Below are 24,513 nucleotides of genomic sequence, written 5' to 3'. Positions count from 1 at the left end.
GTGTGGAGTGGAGCAGGACAGGTAAGTATTTAGCTCTACTATGTCCCCCGCAACCCCGGCAGCATCATACATTAGACGCTTAGGCGGACAACCGCTTTTTATCACATCATCTGTATGCCTTCTTTATATTGGCATCATTTGTTAAAGTGACTCTCTACCAACAATCTGCCCACACCAAACCGCTTGTACCGTCGGATAGCTGCTTTTAATCCAAGATCTGTCCTGTGGTCCATTCAGCAGGTGATGCAGTTATTGTCCTAAAACCAACTTTGAAACTTGCAGCCCTGTGCCAAACTGGCGTGGCCTAGAGTGTCTGTGCATTAGACTGGCAGAACCTTTCTGTACCTCCTCCCCACCCTCTTCATCATTAGGAATGCCCCAGGCAGGTATTCTCTTATTCATCAGCTTTGTTAATAATGCTTGTGGGCTGGATCGTTAAGGCACCTGTGCAGTGTTCACTGCAGAGGAATAGGAAAAATCCTGCCAGTGGCATTCCTAATGATGAAGAGGGTGGGGAGGAGGGAAGGATGGTTGGTGCAAGGTTAGGGCACAGATACTCTAGGCCACAGCTGTTTGACACAGGGCTGCAAGTTTAAAAGTTGTTTTTTAGGACAATAGCTACATCACCTGCCGAACTGACCCCAGGACAGATCTTGGATTTAAAGCAGCTATCCGAAGGTACAAGTGATTTAGGGGGGGCAGATTGTGGGTACAGAGACGTTTTAAACATCCTCTGACTGTTTTAGAATGTTACAGGGCTTAGCAAAATGTTTTCAAAATGTTCAAGATAATTAAAAGTTAGATTTTTCTTTTAGGGGCCAGTAAACATCTGAAGTGGTTTAAAGGGGACTAAATATATGAAACCCCCATAAATCATTAATATTTGATTAATAATCATAAACCTCACACCTCAAAGAATTCAAAATGACATTCATCTTGCTGTTATAATTGTCTCACAGTTATATCTAGCTTATATTATATATATGAGGCTCTTACCATTTGCAAATAGTGTAAACCATCCCACCAACGATAAGGTGGCCTAATGCCGGGATGGGATACCATCCCGGCATGAGGCCATCTTATCGTTGATTATAAGCATATGTGTAGAGAAATAAAATTCATTTGTTGCCATTTATATGTGGATGTATTACACCTGTCACCAAGGATATATCACTCCAGGATGTCCCCATTCAAACTGAAACGTATTCAGATCCCACACTGTGGTGTGAACAGTTTGTGGTGCCGATACGCTTCATTGTGATAGTGGATATTGCACTCCTATTATAAATTTAAATTAATAGTTTAGTTCTGACATCTAACTTCATGGTCATACACAAATACAATACAATCTATAATGGCAAGTTTAGCAAGAAGATAAAAATTTTGTTTTAGTAAAATAAATTTAACATCCACTTACTAGGAGTTGGATAGGTGGTGGTTGGTGATGATGTAGTTGTAGTCTCGGTGGTTGTTGGTGATGTAGCTGTAGTCTCGGTGGTGGTTGTTGTTGGGGATGCCGTTGAAGTCTCAGAGGTGGTGGTGGTTGGTGACGTAGTTGTAGTCTCAGTGGTTGTGGTTGGTGATGATGTAGTTGTAGTCTCCGTGGTGGTGGTTGGTGATGTAGTTGGAGTTTCCGAGGTGGTAGTTGTTGGATATGTCACAGTGGTAGTTAGTGATGTTGTCTCGGTGGTGGTTGTTGGTGATGTTGTCTCGGTGGTGGTTGTTGGCAATGTAGTTGTAGTCTCGGTGGTGGTTGTTGGTGATGTTGTCTTGGTGGTGGTTGGTGATGTAGTCTCTGTAGTGGTGGTTGGTGTTGTAGTTGTAGTAGTTGTAAAGGTTGTACTTATGCAGAAGTCAGGTAAGGGACTGCAGCAGTACACACTGATCTCATAGTTGTAGCACACCGGCATGAATCCTGTCTGATCTTTGTTGTGACAGATGAGTCCAGTGGAGACATCACAGCTCACAACCTGACCCAGCTGGTCTAGTGGTGTATCTGGGAATCTCTGCGCTCTGCAGGAAATATTCTTTGGGCTCCATTCCCTATTGCACACTTCGAATCCAGCATTACTGATGTTCTGATAGGTCTCATAATCTCCCCCATCTTTCCCATATTGGGGATAACTCACATCAAACCACTGTGACCATGAGCATATAGGCTCACAATCAGGTACTAGAAAAATAGAAAAAGTATATGTACACATTACCACGCATACTTAACTTCAGCTGTAGGGAAAAATCATATTTTAGTCTTTACTGTATGTTGACTACCAGCATGTGTGACACAACTATCTCAGGACATTTTTGGGCCCTGTTTACCTTGTCTGTTTACAGACAATGGCTATATGGCTACTGATTGTTCACCCTCTTATACCAATGCGTAAGTAATAATGCATCTACATATCAGTGCTTTGGTAGGTTTGATGCAGTTTTTGTGAACAATGTCAGGAATCCTCATTAACCCATTCATTAAGACCAAGACTTATTTATCAAAATAGACTCGTCTAATTTTAGATGGTAATAGCTTTGGGGTGCTTTTATTTATCCAAGTGATTCTGTTATGATTTTTTTTTTTTTTTTTTTTTTGTGACACATTGTACTTTATGCTAAATATAATTTTCGGTCACGTTGCAAGTTTTTTGGGAACAATTAGAAAAACACATGGCAAGGTTTTTTTTGCAAAAATTATATTTAAATTTTCTGCTTGAAAGAAAAATGGTTATAAAGTATAAATTAGTTATTAAAGGAGTTGTCCAGCCTAAGCACATAAAGTCCATTGAAAAATTTTATTAAAGTATCGTGTTGCCCCCCCCCAAGTTATACAAATCACCAATATACACTTATTATGGGAAGTGCTTTTTTTCTTGCACTTACTACTGCATCAAGGCTTCACTTCCTGGATAACATGGTGATGTCACGTCCCGACTGCCAGAGCTGTGCGGGCTGTGGCTGCTGGAGAGGATGATGGCAGGGGGACACTGAGGGACACAGGGCACTGGAGGGATCCCCCTGCCATCATCCTCTCCAGCAGCCACAGCCTGCACAGCTCTGCGAGTCGGGTCGTGACATCACCATTTTATCCCGGAAGTGAAGCCTTGATGCATTAGTAAGTGTAGGGAAAAAAGCACTTCATGTGCATTTCCCGTAAGAAGTGTATATTGGTGATTTGTATAGCTTTTGGGGGGGAAAGGGCAATACAATACTTTAACCCTTTAAGGACATGGCCCATTTTCGTTTTTACGTTTTCGGTTTTTCCTCCTTGTGTTTAAAAGGTCATAGCACTTGCATTTTTCCACCTAGAAACCCCCATGACCCCATATACGTCTTTTTGATCGCTTTTTATTACATTTTTTCTGGATTTGATGCGACCAAAAATGCGCAATTTTGCACTTTGGGATTTTTTTGCGCTGACGCCGTTTACCGTACGAGATCAGGAATGTGATTAATTAATAGTTCGGGCGATTACGCACGCGGCGATAGCAAACATGTTTATTTATTTATTTATTTGTTTACTTTTATTTAAAACCTGGGAAAAGGGGGGTGATTCAGACTTTTATTAGGGGAGGGGGCTTTTTACTATTAACAACACTTTTTTTTTTTTTTTTTACACATATACTAGAAGCCCCCATGGGGGACTTCTAGTATATACACTGTGATCTCTCATTGAGATCTCTGCAGCATAGATATGCTGCAGAGATCCATGAGATCGGCACTCGTTTGCTTTCGGCTGCTGCAGCCGGAAGTAAACGAGTGCCGAGCCGAGGACGGCGCCATCTTGGACGCGTCCCCGGCCGGCATCAGTAACGGAGATCGCTCCTCCGGGACAAGGTCCCGGAGGAGCGATCTCCCCCACTAGACACCAGGGAAACGTTGCCTCCGGTAATCGGAGGCAGCTGTCAACTTTGACAGCTGCCTCTGATTAGCTAATTAGCGGGCACGGCGATCAGACCGTGCCCGCTAATAGCGGCGGTCCCGGGCTACACGCGGCACCCGGGATCGCGGCACTTCAAAGCGGGGCCGCCGCGCGGCCCCGCTTTGAAGTGCAAGTGAGGACATAGGACGTACCGGTACGTCCTATGTCCTTAAGAGGTTAATAAAAAAAAATTTCGCCAGACTTTTCCTTTAACCCCTTGCCTTCGCAGTCTGTTTTGGCCTTAATGACCAGGGCCTATTTTTCAAATCTGACCTGTCTCTCTTTATGTAGTTATAACTTTGCGATGCTTTTACCTATCGCGGTTATTCTGAGATTGTTTTTTCGTGACATACTCCTCTTTATGTGTGTGGTATACTTTGGTGGATACACTAAGTATTTTTTGGTAAAGAAAACACAACATTTGCGCAAAATATTTAAAAATTTACTATCCTTTATATTCAAAATTCTCTTTTTCTGAGAAAGATAGTCATACTGCATGAACTAATTATTACTGCAACATCTACATCATGTCTACTTTATGGTGATGTCATTTGGTGAACGTCCTTTTACTTGTTAGGATTTTAGAGGGCTTCGAAATTCTGCAGTGATTTTTCAAATATCAGGAAAATTTCAAAATTCTGATTTTTAGGGACCAGTCCAGTTCTGAAGTGGATTTGTGGGGCCTGTATGTTAGTTACCCCCATAAATCCCTCCACTGTAAAAACTGCACCTCTCAAAGTATTCAAAGTAACATTTTATAAGTTTGTTAACCCTTTGGGTGTTTCGCAGAAATTTAAGCAAGTTGAAGGGGGAATTTAAAATTTTCATTTTTTTGGCAGATATTCCATTTTAATCCATTTTTTTCCTCTAACACAGCAATTACTAACTGAGAAATGGAACTCAGTATTTATTCCCCATATTCCAATGTTTCTAGAATTCCCCCATATGTGGCCGCAGTGCGTCACCTGACTCAACTACAGGCTGCAGACATGACAGAGACCTGGGAAATTTTGGGGTCTTTCTTTATTTCAGGTTTTTTTTTAGAGCCATTACACCATGTCACAGGGTCTTGCGGTGCCAAAATATTTGTGTAAGACAAGTTGATGTTTCCATCGGTACAATTGTGAGGGACATGTGACACCCTGATCGTTTTTTATAACATTTTTTATGAGGTGGTATGAATAAAAAACACAATTTAGCAGCTGTTTTTCACCATATTTTTGTACGCCGTTTACTATACGTCACATATAACATGTTATTTTTATCCGTCAGGTCGGTACGATTACAGTGATATCCATATTATATAGCTTTTGCTATAGTTTATGGCATTTATACTATAAAAACTGTTTGTGTCTTGCATATTAAAAGAGCAGTAATATTTTAATTTTTTCGCCAATGGAGTTATGAGAGGGCTTTTTTTTTGCGGAATAAGCTAACGTACTTAGTGGTACATCTTTTGGGTACATGTGACGTTTTGACGTTTTTCAGAACGGGGGGAGCCGAATCCGGAGGGGGGGGGGGCAAGGGGAGAGGGACCGGAGCGGAGCACGGAGGAGGGGGAGCACGGGGGAGCACAGGGGAGCGGAAGCACGGGGGAACACGAGCACGGGGGAGCGGAAGCACGGGGGAGCACGAGCACACGGGGGAGCGGAAGCACGGGGGAGCAGGAGCACGGGGGAGCGGAAGCACGGGGGAGCACAAGCACGGGGGAGCACGAGCACACGGGGGAGCGGAAGCACGGGGGAGCACGAGCATGGGGGAGCACAAGCCCGGAGGGGGGGGGGAGCACAAGCACGGGGGAGGGAAGCGCGAGCACGGGAAGGAGCCGAATCCGGAGAGGAGGGGGACAAGGGGAGGGAGAGGTAAGAACGGGGGGGGGGGGAGCGGGGGGAGCCCGGACATTACAGGGGGAAGGAAGGGGGGCCTGGGGGAGGATTACAGCAGTGGCAACAGAAGGAGGCAATGTGCTGCAGCCTCCTCCTGCCGCCCGATCAACCTGCTGCACAGAATCTCCCCATAGACGCTGCGGTCACACTGACTGTAAAGGTAAATCCAGTTGTTTGTATATATGCATCAGTTCAGTGATTGCCTGTATTAGTATCCTAACTGCTTATATTTTATGATAACAGCCCCATCTACTGGTCATTTGAGTTTTCTCTTCAACGTAAGCCCTGTGTATTATGGGTAGTTGCTGGTTCTTCCTCTTCCTGTTCTAGAATGGGCAGCAGACATTTTAATCTGCTACTTCAATGGAGGAGCCACACACTATACACCATGTTTTGTACTTTTACTAGTACATACTTGTACTAATATGCTGTATTGCAGATGATCTGTTCCATATATACTGTACAGATCTTATATTAAGTGCTATTCTTGCAATAAAGAGAAGGTTACAACTCCACAGCCTTTTTATTCAAAAAGACAAGGAGGGTTTAGCTACATGTCAGACTACACATCGTGCTAAAGTGTATGAGGACAGTATAATGAGAGTGTGGAGTGGAGCAGGACAGGTAAGTATTTAGCTCTACTATGTCCCCCGCAACCCCGGCAGCATCATACATTAGACGCTTAGGCGGACAACCGCTTTTTATCACATCATCTGTATGCCTTCTTTATATTGGCATCATTTGTTAAAGTGACTCTCTACCAACAATCTGCCCACACCAAACCACTTGTACCTTCGGATAACTGCTTTTAATCCAAGATCTGTCCTGTGGTCTGTTCGGCAGGTGATGCAGTTATTGTCCTAAAACCAACTTTTAAACTTGTAGCCCTGTGCCAAACTGGCGTGGCCTAGAGTGTCTGTGCATTAGACTGGCAGAACCTTTCTGTACCTCCTCCCCACCCTCTTCATCATTAGGAATGCCCCAGGCAGGTATTCTCATATTCATCAGCTTTGTTAATAATGCTCATGGGCTGGATCGTTAAGGCACCTGTGCAGTGTTCACTGCAGAGGAATAGGAAAAATCCTGCCAGTGGCATTCCTAATGATGAAGAGGGTGGGGAGGAGGGAAGGATGGTTGGTGCAAGGTTAGGGCACAGATACTCTAGGCCACAGCTGTTTGATACAGGGCTGCAAGTTTAAAAGTTGTTTTTTAGGACAATAACTACATCACCTGCCGAACTGACCCCAGGACAGATCTTGGATTTAAAGCAGCTATCCGAAGGTACAAGTGATTTAGGGGGGCAGAATGTGGGTACCGAGACGTTTTAAACATCCTCTGACTGTTTTAGAATGTTATAGGTCTTAGCAAAATGTTTTCAAAATGTTCAAGATAATTAAAAGTTTGATTTTTCTTTTAGGGGCCAGTAAACATCTGACGTGGTTTTCAGGGGTCTAAATATATGAAACCTCCATAAATCCTTAATATTTGATTAATAATCATCACACCTCAATAACCTCACACCTCAAAGAATTCAAAATGACATTAGTCTAGCTGTTATAATTGTCTCACAGTTCTATCTAGCTTAGATATATATATATATATATATATATACACATACATACACACACACATGCAATATACACACAATGGGGGACAGTTACAAAGACTGAATAAAAAGAGAAATTTGGTCATCTCTTCTAGAACACCATTCAGACTAGGCAGGAGTGTGTTGCCATGGCTAAAATGGGAAGCACACAAACACACACAGAGAAATGCAACAGCTCACCGCAATGGCAAGATACAGACCTAGTACAGACATGAAAATCTCTAAATGCAGCCCCCCAACTGCTAAAAAAAAATCTCCATAAAAATAATGAGGCTCTTACCATTTGCAGTGTAAATCATCCCACCAACGATAAGGTGGCCTCATGCCTGGATGGGATACCATCCCGGCATGAGGCCATCTAAATTCATTTGTTGCCATTCATATGTGGATGTAGTACACCTTTCACCAAGGATGTATCACTCCAGGATGTCCCCATCCAAACTGAAACGTATTCAGATCCCACACTGTGGTGTGAACAGTTTGTGGTGCCGATACGCTTCATTGTGATAGTGGATATTGCACTCCTATTATAAATTTAAATTAATAGTTTAGTTCTGACATCTAACTTCATGGTCATACACAAATACAATACAATCTATAATGGCAAGTTTAGCAAGAAGATAAAAATTTGGTTTAGTAAAATAAATTTAACATCCACTTACTAGGAGTTGGATAGGTGGTGGTTGGTGATGATGTAGTCGTAGTCTCGGTGGTTGTTGGTGATGTAGCTGTAGTCTCGGTGGTGGTTGGTGACGTAGTTGTAGTCTCAGTGGTTGTGGTTGGTGATGATGTAGTTGTAGTCTCAGTGGTTGTGGTTGGTGATGTAGTTGGAGTTTCAGAGGTGGTAGTTGTTGTATATGTCACAGTGGTAGTTGGTGATGTTGTCTCGGTGGTGGTTGTTGGTGATGTTGTCTCGGTGGTGGTTGTTGGTAATGTAGTTGTAGTCTCGGTGGTGGTTGTTGGGGATGTAGTTGTAGTCTCGGTGGTGGTTGTTGGTGATGTTGTCTCGGTGGTGGTTGTTGGCAATGTAGTTGTAGTCTCGGTGGTGGTTGTTGGTGATGTTGTCTCGGTGGTGGTTGATGGTGATGTTGTCTCTGTAGTGGTGGTTGGTGATGTAGTTGTAGTAGTTTTAATGGTTGTACTGATGCAGAAGTCAGGTAAGGGACGGCAGCAGTACACACTGATCTCATAGTTGTAGCACACCGGCATGAATCCTGTCTGATCTTTGTTGTGACAGATAAGTCCAGTAGAGACATCACAGCTCACAACCTGTCCCAGCTGGTCTAGTGGTGTATCTGGGAATCTCTGCGCTCTGCAGGAAATATTCTCTGGTTTGAATGGCTCCTTACACACTTCAAATCCAGCATTCTTGATGTTTTCATAGGTCTCATAATCTCCCCCATCTGTCCCATACTGAGGATAACTCACATCAAACCATTGTGTCCATGAGCATGGATCACAATTAGGTGCTAGATAAAATAGTAAAATTTGTATATAAACATTATTGATACATTTAACATTAGCTATAGAAACACAGTTAAAAAGTGAACTGACTATGATTGTCTGATCACTGGGGATCTGACACCTAGTAACCCTAGCTGTTTGCTAGAGCCTTTACTAGAGCTAGAGCTATTTATTTGCATTTTGGCCTTCTTCTCTTACCCTATAATTGACAGTTTGTTGCGTAGGTTACTGACCACTGCTCTCCACACTGTAATCGGTGGACAGACTATGACGTCACTCAGTGACTGGGATCCTCGGGAGTGGTATTAACACTTTATCGCCCTCTGAGATCACCCACGTTCCCAGGGCTTGTGTATTGCCCCTGAAGGTAAGTATAAACTCAGTGCAAGATATAGAGATGCAGAGATGATTCATCTTGGGATCACTGCATCCTGTCCTCACTCCTCCGCAAAACCAGGAATTGGCCAGATGATACTACCCCTTTAAGGCAAGCTGAATTGGCCAGATGATACTACCCCTTTAAGGCAACTCTCTTCTCTCTCATCGTTTGTGGAAGTTCCTCAGATAAAGAAGTGCTTTGACTACAGGTCAAATTATAGCTCATCCTTAAAGTGTCCCTCTCGTTATAACTTTCAAAATCTAAATCAACAGGAGGTGTGATATAAAGCAAGTTTGCCATATATTTTCATTATTATTTTTGTTATCATGGAAAACACAGTACTTCCTGTTTTCTGATAGTTTTTGTCTCAAAGAGTGAGAAAACAGGAAGTCCTGTGTATCACAGGCCATCTGAGCTCTCATAGAGTAAGCAGTCATGTGATTGATGGACACATTGAGCCATTACACTCTGTACTTGCTGAAATTCCTGTGTTTAGGGTGCGTTCACATGTACCAGATCTGCAGCAGATTTGAAGTTGCAGAATCAAAGCATTCTAATCTGGGCCATCAAATTTGCTGCAGATCCTGTACGTGTGAACGCACCCTTGGTCTGTTTTTTACAACCAGCTATAAATCTGCCTTCAGGAGACTGGACCTGGATCTACTGTTGATTTTTAGATTTTGAAAGTTTTAACAACATTGACACTTTAAGAAGTTGAAATGTTTCTCTACTTTATATTATTTTATGTTATTTTATTTAATGAGGTACTTTTTTAATGCCTGTTTGTGTTCAGAGATACTTAGGTACTACAAAAACAGAACATAAATATTTGCTCTTACTTGGTGTAGGAGTGGTAGTAGGTGTAGTAGTAGGTTTAGTAGTAGTTGTAGTTGTACTTTCTGTTGTTGTTATCATTGTTGTGGTTGACGATGTTGTGGTAGCTGCGGTTGTACTGTGGCAGTGAGGAGGCAAGGGACGGCAGCAGAGGACACTGATCTGATAGTTGTAGCAGAGAGGCCTGAACCCTATAAGATCATAGTTGCTACAGATGAGTCCAATGGATACATCGCATGTCACCATCTGTCCCACTTGGCTTATTGGCTTATTGGGATATTTCTCGGCTCTGCAGGTGATGTTCTCAGGTCTTTTTGGCTTCTCACACAGTTCAAGTCCAGCCTTCTCAATGTTCTCATAGGTCTCGAAATCTCCTCCATTCTCATAACTGGGTTTACTCACGTCAAACCATTTTGACCATGTGCATAATGGATCACAATCAGGTAGTGGTGCTAGATAAAATATTAAGCAAATATATAGATGTCACTAAGTACCTCCACCTAATATCAGCTTTTCATAACATAAAATTAGACCTCAAAAACTAAATGAAGTAGGTTAAAAACAAATCTAACCTCTTGATGCATGAAATACATTAAAGGGATATTCAGATGTTCCAAATGTATTATCACCCATGAGCCTCTGTATCGTTTTGGCACATTTTAACCCCAACAAATATAATTTTTAGAGATGAGCGAACCGGGTTCGGGTTCGAGTTGATCCGAACCCAAACGTTCGGCATTTGATTAGCTGGGGCTTCTGAACTTGGATAAAGCTCTAAGTTTGTCTGGAAAACATGGATACAGCCAATGACTATATCCATGTTTTCCGCATAGCCTTAGGGCTTTATCCAAGTTCAGCAGCCACCGCTAATCAAATGCCGAAAGCTCGGGTTAGGATCGACTCGAGCATGCTCGAGGTTCGCTCATCTCTAATAATTTTTGGTTGCCTTCACTTCTACTGACTCGCAGCGTAAATCTCACTGCGAGTCTGGCAGGTCCTGGCAGCTCACTGTCACTACATACTCGCAGCGTTCTAAACGACCGCTGCGTGTATGTAATTCTGCCGCCCCCTTAACCCCTTCTGCTGACGCCCAGCTCCCGCTGCGCTCCAATCAACCACTGATTGGCAGGACGGGAGAGCAGTACACCGGGACCCCGTGCAGCGAGGAGAGGTAATGTATACAGAGCGGGAGCGCAGCGGGAGCAGAAGGGGTTAAGGGGCCGGCAGTGGTCGTTCAGTCGACCACGCAGTGGTCGTTCAGACCTCTGCGAGTATACAGTGACAGTGAACTACCAGGACCTGACAGACTCGCAGCGAGATTTACGCTGCGAGTCGGTAGGTGTGAAGGCACCCTTAAAGGAGAAGTTTCATGAACTGTAAAAATGGTAGGCAAAGAAGTGAGCTCATCCATCCCCACTCCACCTGTTCAATCATCATGACCCCCGCTGAGGTATTGCCCGCCCAGCCAAGGCAGTGAAGTTGCTGCTGCAGGGGCCGGGTATGTGACATACATGGGTTCCTGCAGAAGATGACCGCTGGCGGCAATGAACAGGACCCCAGAGCAGAACAACAGAGGCAAGGGGATGGGTGAGTTCACTTGTTTGTTTGTTTTTCCACACCCACCCCTGCATTCTTGCCATTTTTTACCATTTGTGGGACTTTCTCTTTAGGGCTAGGTTTTCAAACAGTAAAATAATAATAGTAATAGTAATAAGTAAAATAATCAGAGAGCATGATGTGCTCTCCTGTTATCGCATCTACTACTTACCTATTCTCCCATGCAGACAGGCTTACATGTTCACCAGAAGTAGCCTGGACTATGCTGCCATCTTCTCCCGGCAGAGTAGTCCAGGCCACTTCCGGTGAGCGTTTCTAGCTAGTCTGCACGGGGGAATAGGTGAATAGTAGATTCTACGAAAGCACATCAGGCTCTCCAGTCATCTCTGCTGCCGGGGGGGGGGGGCAGTCCGTGCCAGGCGGGTGGGCTCTGGCTAGGGATCCTCCTCCGGATCGCGGCACGGATCGTGTGAATGAGCCCTAAGGCTTTCGGCCACCCGAATACGTGACAGCCCCGCCACTGCTCTCAGAGCTGAGAGCAGGGGTCGGGAATCTAGGCAACACTACAAGTACAGAAAAAAGTATTTTTGCTGATGCAAAGCATGTGCAAAACTGTTTTCTTTTGCATTCTCCATTACCTAACAAAAGTTTACTTTATGGGAATAACCCTTAAAAAAAAAAAAAAATTAATTCTCGACTGGAAAGATGTTTCAGTTGTTACCTACTTGGAGTAGTTGACAGTGGAGTAGTACTTGAAAATGGAGTTGTTTCCTCTGTTGTCTCAGTTGTGCAGTTTGTGGTCGTGATTATTGGTGGCGTAGTTGTCGTCACACTGGTGGTAGTGGGTCTTGTGGTTGTAATAGTTGATGCAGTTGTTGTGGGTGTTGCAGTTGTAGGCTCTGTGTGTTTAGGAGCGAAGTATTATTTATTAAAATGTGGATGATATTAGATATTATAAATGCTACTGAAAAATAAACTGCACTAAGCATAATATTCAGGTAAATGTAAAATAATTGAAACAATGTACAATAATATCAAATAGAAGTCTGTATGAACCAATATATAACTTTAATGGCGGAGCTAGGAAAGGTTAATAGTTTTTTTTTTTTTAGAGATGTATAATCTTTATAGTGGGTAGTGAATATTGTAAAGTGCTCCTTGTTGTACCTGAGGTAGTCGTAATCTCAGTTGTTGTCCCTGGAGTTGTAGGGGTTGGAGCCGTAGTGGTTGGAGTTGTAGGCTCTGTAGTTGTCTCAGAGGTGGTTGTTGGGGATGTAGTTGTAGTAGGTTTAGAGGTTGTACTGTAGCAGTGAGGAGGTAAGGGACGGCAGCAGAGGACACTGATCTGATAGTTGTAGCAGACTGGCATGTATCCTATAAGATCATTGTTGTTACAGATAAGACCAATAGAGACATCGCATGTCACCATCTGTCCCACTTGGCTTATTGGCTTATTTGGATATTTCTCAGCTCTGCAGGTGATGTTCTCTGGTCTTTTTGGCTTCTCACACAGTTCATGTCCAGCCTTCTCAATGTTCTCATAGGTCTCAAAATCTCCTCCATTCGCCAAACTGGGGTAACTGACATCAAACCATTTTGACCATGTGCATAATGGATCACAATCAGGTGCTAAAGTAAAAAGTAGTGATAATAATTATATATATATGTACATATCACTAAGCAAATGCACTTGATATCAGTTTTGGACAACATAAAATTAGGTCTCAAAAACTAAATAGATAAAATGTCTGGATGACTCTGAGTTGTTGTCCTGGGGTATAAATGGGCACTACTTGAGAGAAACTGTTGAGATGGCGTGGGGACACTTTTAAAAACTTCAGACTCTGGTGAATCAAAACTTTTGACTTTTGAGAAAGGTATCACTTCAGTTTATTTGTCACTTTGTCATGTCTCTGCAATATGTCTCTGGATCACACCATTTTTGATTGTGGTAATTTGACAAGGTTCCATCACATGTACAGGAGTACAGGATCCGCTGCAGATTTGATGGTGCAGATTTAACGCTGTGTTCAGTTATTTAGATCAAATCTGCTGCGGATTGGCTGCATAAAATCCCCTGCGATACAGTGTGTGTGTGTGAAGCTACCCTTAAAGGGATTGGTAAATGAGACTTTTCGGTCCTTTTTTTTTTGCACAATACATATCTACAGTAACAAACAACGTAGCGATGAGGCGGCACTCCAGATATAGTGAATAAAGCGAGTGAATTTATTCACCCATTATGTGCAATACAACGTTTCAGTTTCTCAATGAAACCTTTTTCAAGCAACACATACATTCTTTTTTTTCTTTCTTTATCTACAGTAACAGGTTACTAGTTACTATCTGTTTTCTTTATGTGTTTCACATCTGTTTCTTTCAGAGACCCCCTTTAATAGCAGTAATAAATACTTACTTGTTGTAGGAGGTTGTGTTGTGGTGCTGACTGGAAAAAAAATATATATTAGGTAATTTTTTAATATTAACATTCTTAATATTTTCTTTGTTGTGAAAACCCAAAAGTTCAGTGAGAAGCTCGGGACATACAATAGATTAGGGATAAGTTACAACCTATAAGGCATGAGTAGATATGACTGTGAAAAGGCTCTATAGTAAAGTATTAGGAAAGCATGCATATCTTAACAAATCCGTCATGGGACATGGGGCAGGGATTTAGGTCAGACCAGTGCACAGATATATCTCGATAAATGCAAGACCCCTTGACCCCGGGAAAACAGCTGGGGAGAAACTGTGCTCCACTACCTGGCAGGACGAATATCAGACAAAATAATCTGAAAAAGTCAGATTTCATTGACAACTGGGAAGAGACGCATGCTGTTGTGCTCTCTTCTCGGCTGTATCTCAGTATCTTTTGACATGCCTGATTACATAAATCCAAATAAAAGTCCAACAACATCTGCAATAGATAAAATTTTTTATTTAGGTTTAAGTTGTTATTTCAAGTTTTTATTTAGTAACCAATTACATAGCAGCTTTTTGACCCCACAAAGTCTTTGTCAAGCCTTTGGGGTAGAAATGTCACTATGTACTTGGTTACTTAATGAACACTTGATCATTATTTTAATGTATTGCAGGTGCTGTTGGACTTTCATTCAGATGTATGTATACCAGCTTTCAATTGGGCAAGTTGGTATCATAGGGGGAGATTTATCAAAGGGTGTAAAATTTAGACTGGTGCAAACTGCCCACAGCAACCAATCACAGCTCAGCTTTCCTTTCAGCACTGCCTAAAGCTGAGCTGTGATTGGTTGCAGTGGGCAGTGCACCAGTCTAAATTTTACACCCTTTGATAAATCTCCCCCATAGTGTTTATCTTTCCGACTAACTGCCGATCTGGATTCTTTACCCTTCCGTGCTGTTGGACTATTCCTTTTTTAGTGTGTTTGATTATATGTCTAATGTTATGTGGCTATGTTCTGGGAATTAACCAATTGCAGTAACAATCAGACTATGTTCAGCCCAATAAAGTAAATGGGTCTGCTGACAACAACATGTTGGGATATATATCGCTATCCCTTTTAACAGATTGCTGACATAAAGCTCAATCTATGGCCCGAATTGTGATTTAATTCACTCACTTGTTGTCGTTGGCTGAGTTGTCGATGGCGGAGTTGTCGATGGCGGAGTTGGCGTTGGCGGAGTTGTCGTTGGTGCAGTTGTCGTTTCAGTCATAGTTATACTAGTGCTAATGGTGGTGGTGGGCTTTGTAGTAGTAGTTGTGGTAGTTGGTGGAATGGTTGTGGATTTAGCACATTCAAGGGAGCAACAATTCACCCTGATCTCATAATTATAGCACTTTTGCCAAAGGCTGCTTTCAGAGCTCTGCTCACTGTTTCTACAAATAAGACCATATGAGACGTTGCAATGTACGACCTGTTTTAAGTCCTCCAAGCTGACATCAGGGGCATTTACTGCTCTGCATTGAATGTCTATTGGTCTGGCACAGAATGAATGATGCTTTCTTATCTCATCGTATGTTTCATAATCGCCACTATCCAGATCATCTCCCGGCTTACTGACATCATACCATTCAGTCCATTGGCATACCTCTTCATAGACACAGGCTATACAAAAGACCACATGAGACAGTTATTTATATAATTTAGATTAACAGTATTTTAAATGTTTGCTTAGTTCTGTTAATGTCAGGAATATTATAGGAAAAGGATGACACAACAGGTTACATAGTTACTGTGCTAAGATATAAGCCCTTTAGAATAGATCAATGTACCACTGATCAGCGGCAGTTCTTACTTGCAGGACCCCTACAATCAGGGCATAGGGCTGATTAGCCATACCAAGTAAAACCATATGTACAGAAATATGAGTAAAGCAATATCCTGCTTTGTGATATTTGCTGCTTAGTAGTAGTAGTAGTAGTACGGTAGTAGTAGTAGTACAGTAGTAGTAATAGTAATAGTAGTAGTACAGTAGTAGTACAGTAGTAGTAATAGTAATAGTTGTAGTACAGTAGTAGTAGTAGTTGTAGTAGTAGTAGTCATAGTTGTAGTAGTTGTAGTCGTAGTAGTAGTCGTCTTTGTAGTAGTACTAGTAATAGTAGTAGCTGTAGTAGTTGTGGTAGTAGTCGTAGTTGTAGTTGTAGTAGTAGTAGTAGTCGTCTTTGTAGTAGTACTAGTAATAGTAGTAGCTGTAGTAGTTGTAGTAGTAGTCGTAGTTGTAGTAGTGGTTGTGGTAGTAGTAGTAGTCATCATTGTAGTAGTTGTAGTAGTAGTTGTATTATTATTATTATTATTAGTAGTAGTAGTAGTAGTAGTAGTAGTAGTAGTAGTAGTAGTAGTAGTAGTAGTCGTCGTCGTATTAGTAAGTACTTACTTGTTGAAGGAGGGTGTGGTGTAGGGGTTGTGGTGGAAACTGAAAAAAAGAAATATTCTTGAGATTTCTCTTAAAATCTTGTGGTGATAACCAAAGTGAGACATTCAGGGAATACAAAACATAACATTAGATTATAATCCATAAGGCATGAGCGGATTTGACTGTGAATTATTTGCAGAACATTTTTAGTTAAAATTTTACATGATGTATAAGTTAAGTTACTAAGTATTGCAAAAGCATTGACATTAGAAATGAGTGAATGGATTGGCTTAGAATTTATTCTTTTCAGTAGTCCCTGCTTCTGTATGATGCATAATCGACTGATTATTTCGAATCCAATTTGATGGGCGATTTAAGCAAATCCTTCTGACATTCCAGAAATAACTCATACCAGAAATTCATGGAGTGTTCATTACCTGTTGTGGTGGTTACAGTAGGAGAAGTAGTGACTATAGTAGTTGATGTAGTAGTTGGTGATGAAGAAGGACACAATGTAACATTTGCCTTTGGTGTCCCATTTTCGCATCTTATCTCAATGCAGACTTCGTTTTGCTGCTCTTTGGATATGATTTCACCTTCTTCATATCTTGTCCCATTGATGATACAGAAACATGCTGTAACCAAAGTATGCAAAAAGAATTACTAAAAACTGTACAAAAAATGCTGCATATCATTAGGGTCACACGTCCTTCAATACCATGATGATTTACAGTAATAGTTATCAAAGAGAGGTGAATTCATACAGAATAACATACCTGCTAATATATATCAATGTCTGTTGTATATTTTTATAGTGTGCATTTGCACATGTGCAGTGCACTGTGTGTGTGTGTGTGTGTGTGTGTGCGTGTGTGTGTGTGTAATATCTATCTAGCTATAAACTTTTACTATTTACTTTCATTTTGTTTGTTATCTATCTATCTATCTGTGTGTGCAGTGTGCACATACAGTATATACAGGCATGAGTGTGTAGTCTGCTATACTTCTGTAGAGTGTACTTTTATACCATATGTGTGAAACGAAGTGGAAATATGTACATATGTATGTACAATGTATAGTAATTTTAGACAATTTATAGTAATTTTTTGTTCCATAAATTTCTGGAAAAGACATGAGGAAAGATTGGCAAATGCTAGGTTCTTATTCTATGGCAGAAGCATCAGGACAAGCCCATGCCTACATAAGGTGGACACATGATTTTTCTTATAATACATTACTGGAAAAATTGCATGGGCACTGTATGTGATTTTCTCTGCTGGCAGAGAACCCAGGCAATGACATGTTCTACTAATACACATGAATGTTCGGCATGGTTGAACATTTGTGTGTTGTCTATGGCTAGCACCTACCCATTGACAACACACAATTTTTTAACCATCTCTCCCATAACAATAGGATCGGGTTGTGAAAATCCAACACGTCCAACTCTTCTCTCCACCAGACTTAGGAGGCCTGTCTAAATCTATAGTTAAAACTGTTATTACAATTCATATTGTATATAAATAAAATACCTGATTGATCGTAGTCACATTTAAAGTTCGATTCTGGGGTACATATACTGAAATAAAAAACATATATGATGTCACATTAAATGCATGGATACTTGACATTATTTTATTGCTTATTGCATCGAAATATAAATTATGTCCTGATTTTAATTTTTTTCATTATAATTTAGCTTCCATTACTGCATAGATGAATCAGTATGTTCACTCCCCATATCTGCTTGGATTTTTCTGTATACTCTGTTTCCTCTCACACTTCAATATCTGTGATAGGTTAATTTGGAATTTGTCAAATCCTAAACCTGCACACATTTCATTTAGGCTGGCTTAAAAATGCTGATATCAATTTATTCCCTCCAAACGCATTCCAGTTAAACATTGACCCGGACAAATGCAAGAAAACTCTTATGAGGTCCAATTTTCCTGACCCTAGGGAAATACTAGCTTTTCCTAACTCTTAATCCAGTTATCAGAATAAATCTCTGGATCAGTGACCCTTCTTCAGACTCTAGTGAATGTAATCTGTCATATTTTACAGGCCCCTTTAGGACTCTTGTAAGGAGTTCATCATGACCACTTCCTCTTGTAGAGAGCTCCATAATCTCACTGCTCTTACAGTAAAGAATCCCTTTCTATGTTGATGTAGAAACCTTTTTCCCTCTCGTTGTAAAAGATATCTCCTGATATTAATAATTATAATAATCATTGCATTTCTTTTTTGATGCAGTCATATATAGAGATATTAGGTCACCCTTCAGCCATCTTTTTCTAATCTAAATAACCTCAATTTTGCATTTTTTTTTTGTATTTACAGTGCTCAGGGCACAGTTAAATAATAAAAGCTATACTTACCTGCCTGAAGTATCAATTGTTTGCCCGTTTGGTAAATAAAGAATTGCCCCCTTACAGGCAGTAGGGATACTTACCATGTGGTACAGCTCTCGGTAGTTGGCACTTTTTCACCAGGCTCATAGTGAGTACCATTTATGTAACAGCCACAGTCCTCCGGGATGACACATAGTCTTTTTGCCTCATCAAATATAGGCCTATCTGCTGGGCAAGTAGGGTAACAGCCTATAGAATAGATTGTGAAAAGAGTTAAGACATGTGTATTACACTACTATAATCTCATCTGAGTAAAATGGATGGCCGCTATTTCTCCTGTACATACTGTAGCTAGCTAACATTACAAAGAACATCCGTAAAAATGACATTTTTGGCACTGGTGACCTGTAATGTAGCACGCGGCTTACCTTCCAAATAAGTAATGGTAACATTAGTGTAGACGTTGTTAATAGAACGGCAGGTCTGAATGCTATGGTTGCCACATGGGTGATAGTGCCACTCACATTCATCCTTGGGATTGTAGTAGTCACAAAATATGGCTAAAGTGGGGGTAAAGAAAATTTCCTGTAAATTTTTTGGATACATGTCTTCACAAATTTACATCTCTCTTTTTTTTCTTTTTAACATGAAATTTTAGGAACATGGAGGTACACAAACAATATATATAAAACATATAAGGCATGAGGCATTCATCTCTATGAACTGACTGCGGCTAGCGAAAAACCAAAGCCACCAAAACCATATAATTTCTATGGCCTTAGAGGGAAAGCTGTTAAAATTGTACTTACGACATATGTCTGGTGTCCTCCAGTAGACACAGGCTTCTGCTTTGGTACACTCCTGAGCATAGGCAGCCACTGCAGTACAGAAGCATTCACAGTCCCCACCGCTGTCACATGAGCAGGCGTCATTTACACAGGCCTCATAAAATGGTTTTGGATCCACCTTAAGAAAGTATATTCAATTAGTTAGTTTTTTTGTTTTTTGTTTTTTTTTTAAACAATTTTTTGCAATATTTCTACTTTCAAGCCTTTATGAGTCTCAACAGCCTAAACCATGAGTCTAGGTCTTGGCAGTAGTTGATATTTGTACTAAAGGAAAGACACCATAAGAGCACCACCAGTGCCAGTCACAGTGTCCCCAGTACAAACCCATAGGTGTTCCTGGATGGCTTTCTAAATTAAGTAATCTGTAATAGCCCATTTCTGCCAGGATAGGATAGAGTAGAATAAGGTACTGAGGAAAGTTTGTCCAGCAGAATCTGGGACATCTGGGAGGCACACTGCCCCTGGACAAGAAATTGGGGAGTACCTCCCCAATGACACTTGCCAGTCAGTTTGACCAGCACTGCTCTAAAGCCATTGCATTATTGTAGAAGAAAGTCTTGATACAACATACCTACATGATATAGGTGCACATATAGGCATTTTAAAAGCATGAAAATAAAACATTGAGAACATTTTATTAACAGAGCTGGAGAGGACTGTTGTTTTCTCTAGTGGACATATACTCTGGTCTCATCTGTTTACCTTGCTGTGACAGATTTTGAATACTTCGCTTTTGATTAGTCCGCACTGTTTCTCTGACCAGGAGTGGCGATGTGGGTTCTGACTACAGGGATTGACAACATCTGATGCATCAGGACAGGAGGGATCAACTTTCCAGCTGTTTCCAAATTCCAGCACATTGGTCACTGGTAACATATGACTGGTTGTAAAGTCATTTTGAGAGTTGCCATCAAAGTTCCCACATAAACCACAAAGTTGTCCCTAGAACAAAAGAAAAGAAAAAAAAGCGGTGGCAGATTAATTTAAACAAAACCTGATCATTGTTAAAATCTGCACGATTACATCCTGAGAGCTAAGTAAAAGAGACCATCAATAGTTGATTGGCTCCCCTTCTGATCAACTGTTCGGCACCCACAGTAATGGTGCGTTTACACAGAACGATTATCGTTAGAATTTTCGCAATAATGATAGCATTTGAGCAATAATCGGCTCGTGTAAACACAGCAAACAATCAAGCGACGAGCGAGAAATCGTTCATTGTGATCTTTCAACATGTTCTCAAATCGTCGTTGGTCGTTCACAAAAAATTTGCAGATCGCTTCATGTAAACAGTCTTTTAAAGATTCACCCTATGTGTGAGATGGGCTTTAGCGATCTTAAAAACGATCGCAATAACGATTTTTTAAACAAATTTTCTAACAATTTTTCATTATAAAAACCAAATTGTTGCTTCAAAATCGTTAAACAATCGATTGGGCAAATTATCGATTCGTGTAAACGGAGCATTAAAACAAAATCGGAAGCAGGTGACTCGTACACAGCTGCAGTATTCTGTAGTACTCCCATAAACGTAAAGGGCTGTGGAATCTGTTGGCGCTATATAAATTAAATTATCATAAATTATTAGTCTGTATATATATATATATATATATATATATATATATATATATATATAGTAATTTACGTTTTTGTATTGAATAAAAAATTCCATACTTATTAATTTTTACTATGTCTGCTTACCCTTTAACTACCCATTCAGTTTAGTTACATAGGTATCCTTGCGAAAAGCAATATTTCCATGTTATTCCTGTTATTTTGTATCAATGAACATGAACTAGCATCTACCTACCTTGTATACTGGTGACACCTTGATGAAAATAGTTGTCTTTCTATCCCAAATCAGAAGAATTCCGTTGTTTGCTTCAATAACCAGGTAAATCCCCACTTCACGGGTCAGGTACTGCACATTCTTCCCACCTTCACCTACTGTTTCCTCTATGTGCTTGTCTGCTAATTTCAGGATAATGTTCTGAAATTTGTCAGAATTTAAAAACAGGACATAAACTTTACATGTAATACCTGTACACATTTTATAGCAGCTAAGCAATATTATCGACCCACTTTGTTTGTTTGTGTTCGTAAATAGCCTTAATTTGTCAACTAAACAAGTCATTGATTTTGCATATTTTAGTATATTTTATTATTGTGTATTTTAGTTAAGTAACTTTTTTTCTAGGCTTTTTAAAGGGACTGTTCAGGATTAGAAAATTACTGCTGCTTTGAAAAAGTTATACACCGCTCCATTGATTGTGTACACAGCCTGTGAATAGGTGGGGCACTGTTTTTTGTAAGAAAGTAGCCATCTTTTCTGGTGTTCTTCAGAGATAAAACAGGACTGGTAAACTATAGAACTAGTCCTTTTTAGGTTCTCTTCACCCAATGGGGAACCCTAAGCTGACCCTGGCCCACAGAAGCTGTATAGGGTGACTTTATGATATGTATGCTTCTAACATGGACCCACCAACTAACAAGTTATAGATTATGCTTTTGGTATCTAAAAATATAAATGTGCCCTATAGAAGTCGATCAAATCGATAAATCGGCCATCAGTGCACACACCATGTAACATGGAAACATACCCTTCATCAGTCTTTGTAATTTGTAGAATAGCCAATATAATCAGGTCATGAAATACATACCCCTAGGAAGACTTTTATAGACTTAGAACAAGTAACACCAGTAGTGCCACATGGGATGTTTTCTGTGATGATTCTGAAGTTGCCAGTAGGGCCACAGTAATCCTGCAATGAAGTTACACTGTTGAGTTTTATACTGAAAAAGTAAAGGCAAGCATTACATATCAGAATATAGAACTTGATATACCTGACTGTTACTACCAAGAAAAACAGAACGGTCTTACCACATTACATGACAGTTCTGTAGCCCCTTGTATACTCTCTATGAAGTCATGCACAGGTGATCACCAACAAGTTGGAAAGGGAATGGGTCCAACCTGAGTTGGCTCCCGATCCCCAATTGTCCCTTAGTAAATGTATGGCTATACAACAACTTGTGATATACATACATCATTTATAGGGTGTCATGGTTTGGGGTATCTGTATTGTATTGAGTCTTTTTTGGGGTGTTCTAGGTTACCAGCTGCCCCAGAAAAACACAACTAGTGTGTATTGGTTATTACTCTTAGACTTTCACCTCCAATACAGGTGGAATGTACTAATTTCTGTATAATTAATCATGTTTAACCAATTAATTTCTATTTTTTTTCCAGTACAATACATACATATTCATCTTTACATTAATCACAGTTTATATTTCACTTGTTCATTTTGAATTCTTTTACAGAATTCTTCTCTATTGTTAGAAATGAATGGTATGAATTCTAATCAGATATACATGTACTGAGAATGACATTGCTAGGAAAATATTTACCTAATAGAAAAATAATCTTTTACCCACTTTTAAAGCCAACCCCACCTTCAGCTAGCACAGTTCTCTGATCTAGCATTATGTATTGTCAAATCACAAATGCCTTCTCTTATTTTATGATATAAGAAAATACCAAGGAATAAGAAGTCTCAAGATTTTATCATAATATAACTCGTAATAATACATAAGCAAATACTACAGAGACATGAACAAATACTAGAGAGAGAAAAGAGACCCTGGGTGGTGTTCACTGCTTTAGATAGTTGCTATGTAGAAGTATATAAGTTACCTCGGCAGCAACAAATTCACAATTCCCATCAAAGTCATAAAATTTGTCATCAAATGTGATATAATGGCCATTTCCATAGATTGTACATGTTCCATAACAGACCGCATTAGTACATGTCCATCTTCCTCTCTGACATAGGCTGCAAAAGTAAAATATCCAGTTACATTTATTTGTATGTAGGATAAACAGTAATCTTACTTTTTTTTTTACTGTATTTTATACCATGCAATCAAATCACATTATTATTATTATTATTATTATTATTGTTTATTATTATTATTATTATTATTATTATTATTATTATTATTATTGTTATTATGATTATTACTATTAGGGATGGTCCGAACCCGCCGAGGTTCGGGCTCGGCTGAACCCAAACGCTCGGCATCGGATTCCCGATGTCTGCCCGCTCCATGCAGCGGGCGGATGCAGCGGGAGGACCGCCTGGAAAACTGGGATACAGCCTATGGCTATGGCTGTATCCCAGTTTTCCAGGCGTTCCTCCTGCTGGATCCGCCTGCTGCACAGAGCGGGCAGACCGCGGTAATCATTGTGGATGGTTCGGGTTCGTACGAACTCCGTACGAACTCGGTTCGGACCATCCCTAATTACTATTATTATGCAGAGTTTAGATGCAGAGTTTTGATTATGATAGATGGATCTGCAGGGGAACAGATTCCCAGACAATTCCTTTAAGGCCCAAAAAGTTATGACTCAATAGTGCACCCTTTAATGAATAATTTGTAATAGCAGTAGATATAAATATTTTGTCTTCTAAAATTATCGAACCAAATTAATCTAGCTCTAGCTTTGGGTGTTCTTACTGACTTTATTTTAGTATGATGTACTCAGTTTCCATCGTACTTGTGACAAAGTGTTTTTGCATAATTTTCAAAAATAAAAATAAAAATTACCATATGTTTAAACCATTTTTCATGGCTCTTTTACAGACTAAAAAAGCCTAAAAACTGGGAACTGCCAGACTTGTCTATGTCAACAGAAAATTATATTTAACTGTATAGTGCAGGGGTAGGAAAACTAGGCTCTTCAGCTAAAGCTTTGGCTGTCCATGCGTGATGGTAGTTGTAGTTTTGCAACAGCTGGAGAGCCAAGGTTCCCTACCCCTGGTATAGTGTATGCCGTTC

The 24,513-nt window shown here is 40.4% G+C and overlaps 1 protein-coding gene and 1 long non-coding RNA gene across 4 annotated transcripts in view; one reads left to right on the top strand and one right to left on the bottom strand.

Annotated features, from left to right (window-relative positions):
• The window catches only part of LOC138788107 (uncharacterized), an 81,879-nt gene that overhangs the window by 22,831 nt on the left and 34,535 nt on the right, over positions 1-24,513 (top strand). The window lies entirely within an intron of this gene.
• Positions 1-24,513, bottom strand: part of MUC2 (mucin 2, oligomeric mucus/gel-forming) — a 78,477-nt gene that overhangs the window by 36,428 nt on the left and 17,536 nt on the right. Inside the window, exons 20-36 of one of the 2 annotated variants that reach the window (XM_069965634.1) lie at positions 23,369-23,507; positions 22,332-22,433; positions 21,482-21,661; positions 20,374-20,613; positions 19,633-19,789; positions 19,252-19,383; positions 18,925-19,072; positions 18,005-18,051; positions 16,910-17,107; positions 16,494-16,532; positions 15,239-15,724; positions 14,056-14,085; positions 12,807-13,268; positions 12,365-12,538; positions 10,088-10,534; positions 8,068-8,874; positions 1,418-2,173 (exon numbers count right to left, since the gene is read on the bottom strand). In XM_069965634.1, coding sequence (XP_069821735.1) covers positions 1,418-2,173; positions 8,068-8,874; positions 10,088-10,534; positions 12,365-12,538; positions 12,807-13,268; positions 14,056-14,085; positions 15,239-15,724; positions 16,494-16,532; positions 16,910-17,107; positions 18,005-18,051; positions 18,925-19,072; positions 19,252-19,383; positions 19,633-19,789; positions 20,374-20,613; positions 21,482-21,661; positions 22,332-22,433; positions 23,369-23,507 — 4,544 coding nt within the window. The remainder of the gene's footprint in view (positions 1-1,417; positions 2,174-8,067; positions 8,875-10,087; positions 10,535-12,364; positions 12,539-12,806; positions 13,269-14,055; positions 14,086-15,238; positions 15,725-16,493; positions 16,533-16,909; positions 17,108-18,004; positions 18,052-18,924; positions 19,073-19,251; positions 19,384-19,632; positions 19,790-20,373; positions 20,614-21,481; positions 21,662-22,331; positions 22,434-23,368; positions 23,508-24,513) is intronic. The other variant, XM_069965635.1, reaches the window with a different exon arrangement.

This window comes from Dendropsophus ebraccatus, chromosome 4, assembly GCF_027789765.1.
Source record: "Dendropsophus ebraccatus isolate aDenEbr1 chromosome 4, aDenEbr1.pat, whole genome shotgun sequence".
NCBI classification, from domain to species: domain Eukaryota; kingdom Metazoa; phylum Chordata; class Amphibia; order Anura; family Hylidae; genus Dendropsophus; species Dendropsophus ebraccatus.
The sequence above is the reverse complement of the archived record's forward strand: the minus strand, read 5'-3'. Positions and strand labels throughout refer to the sequence as shown.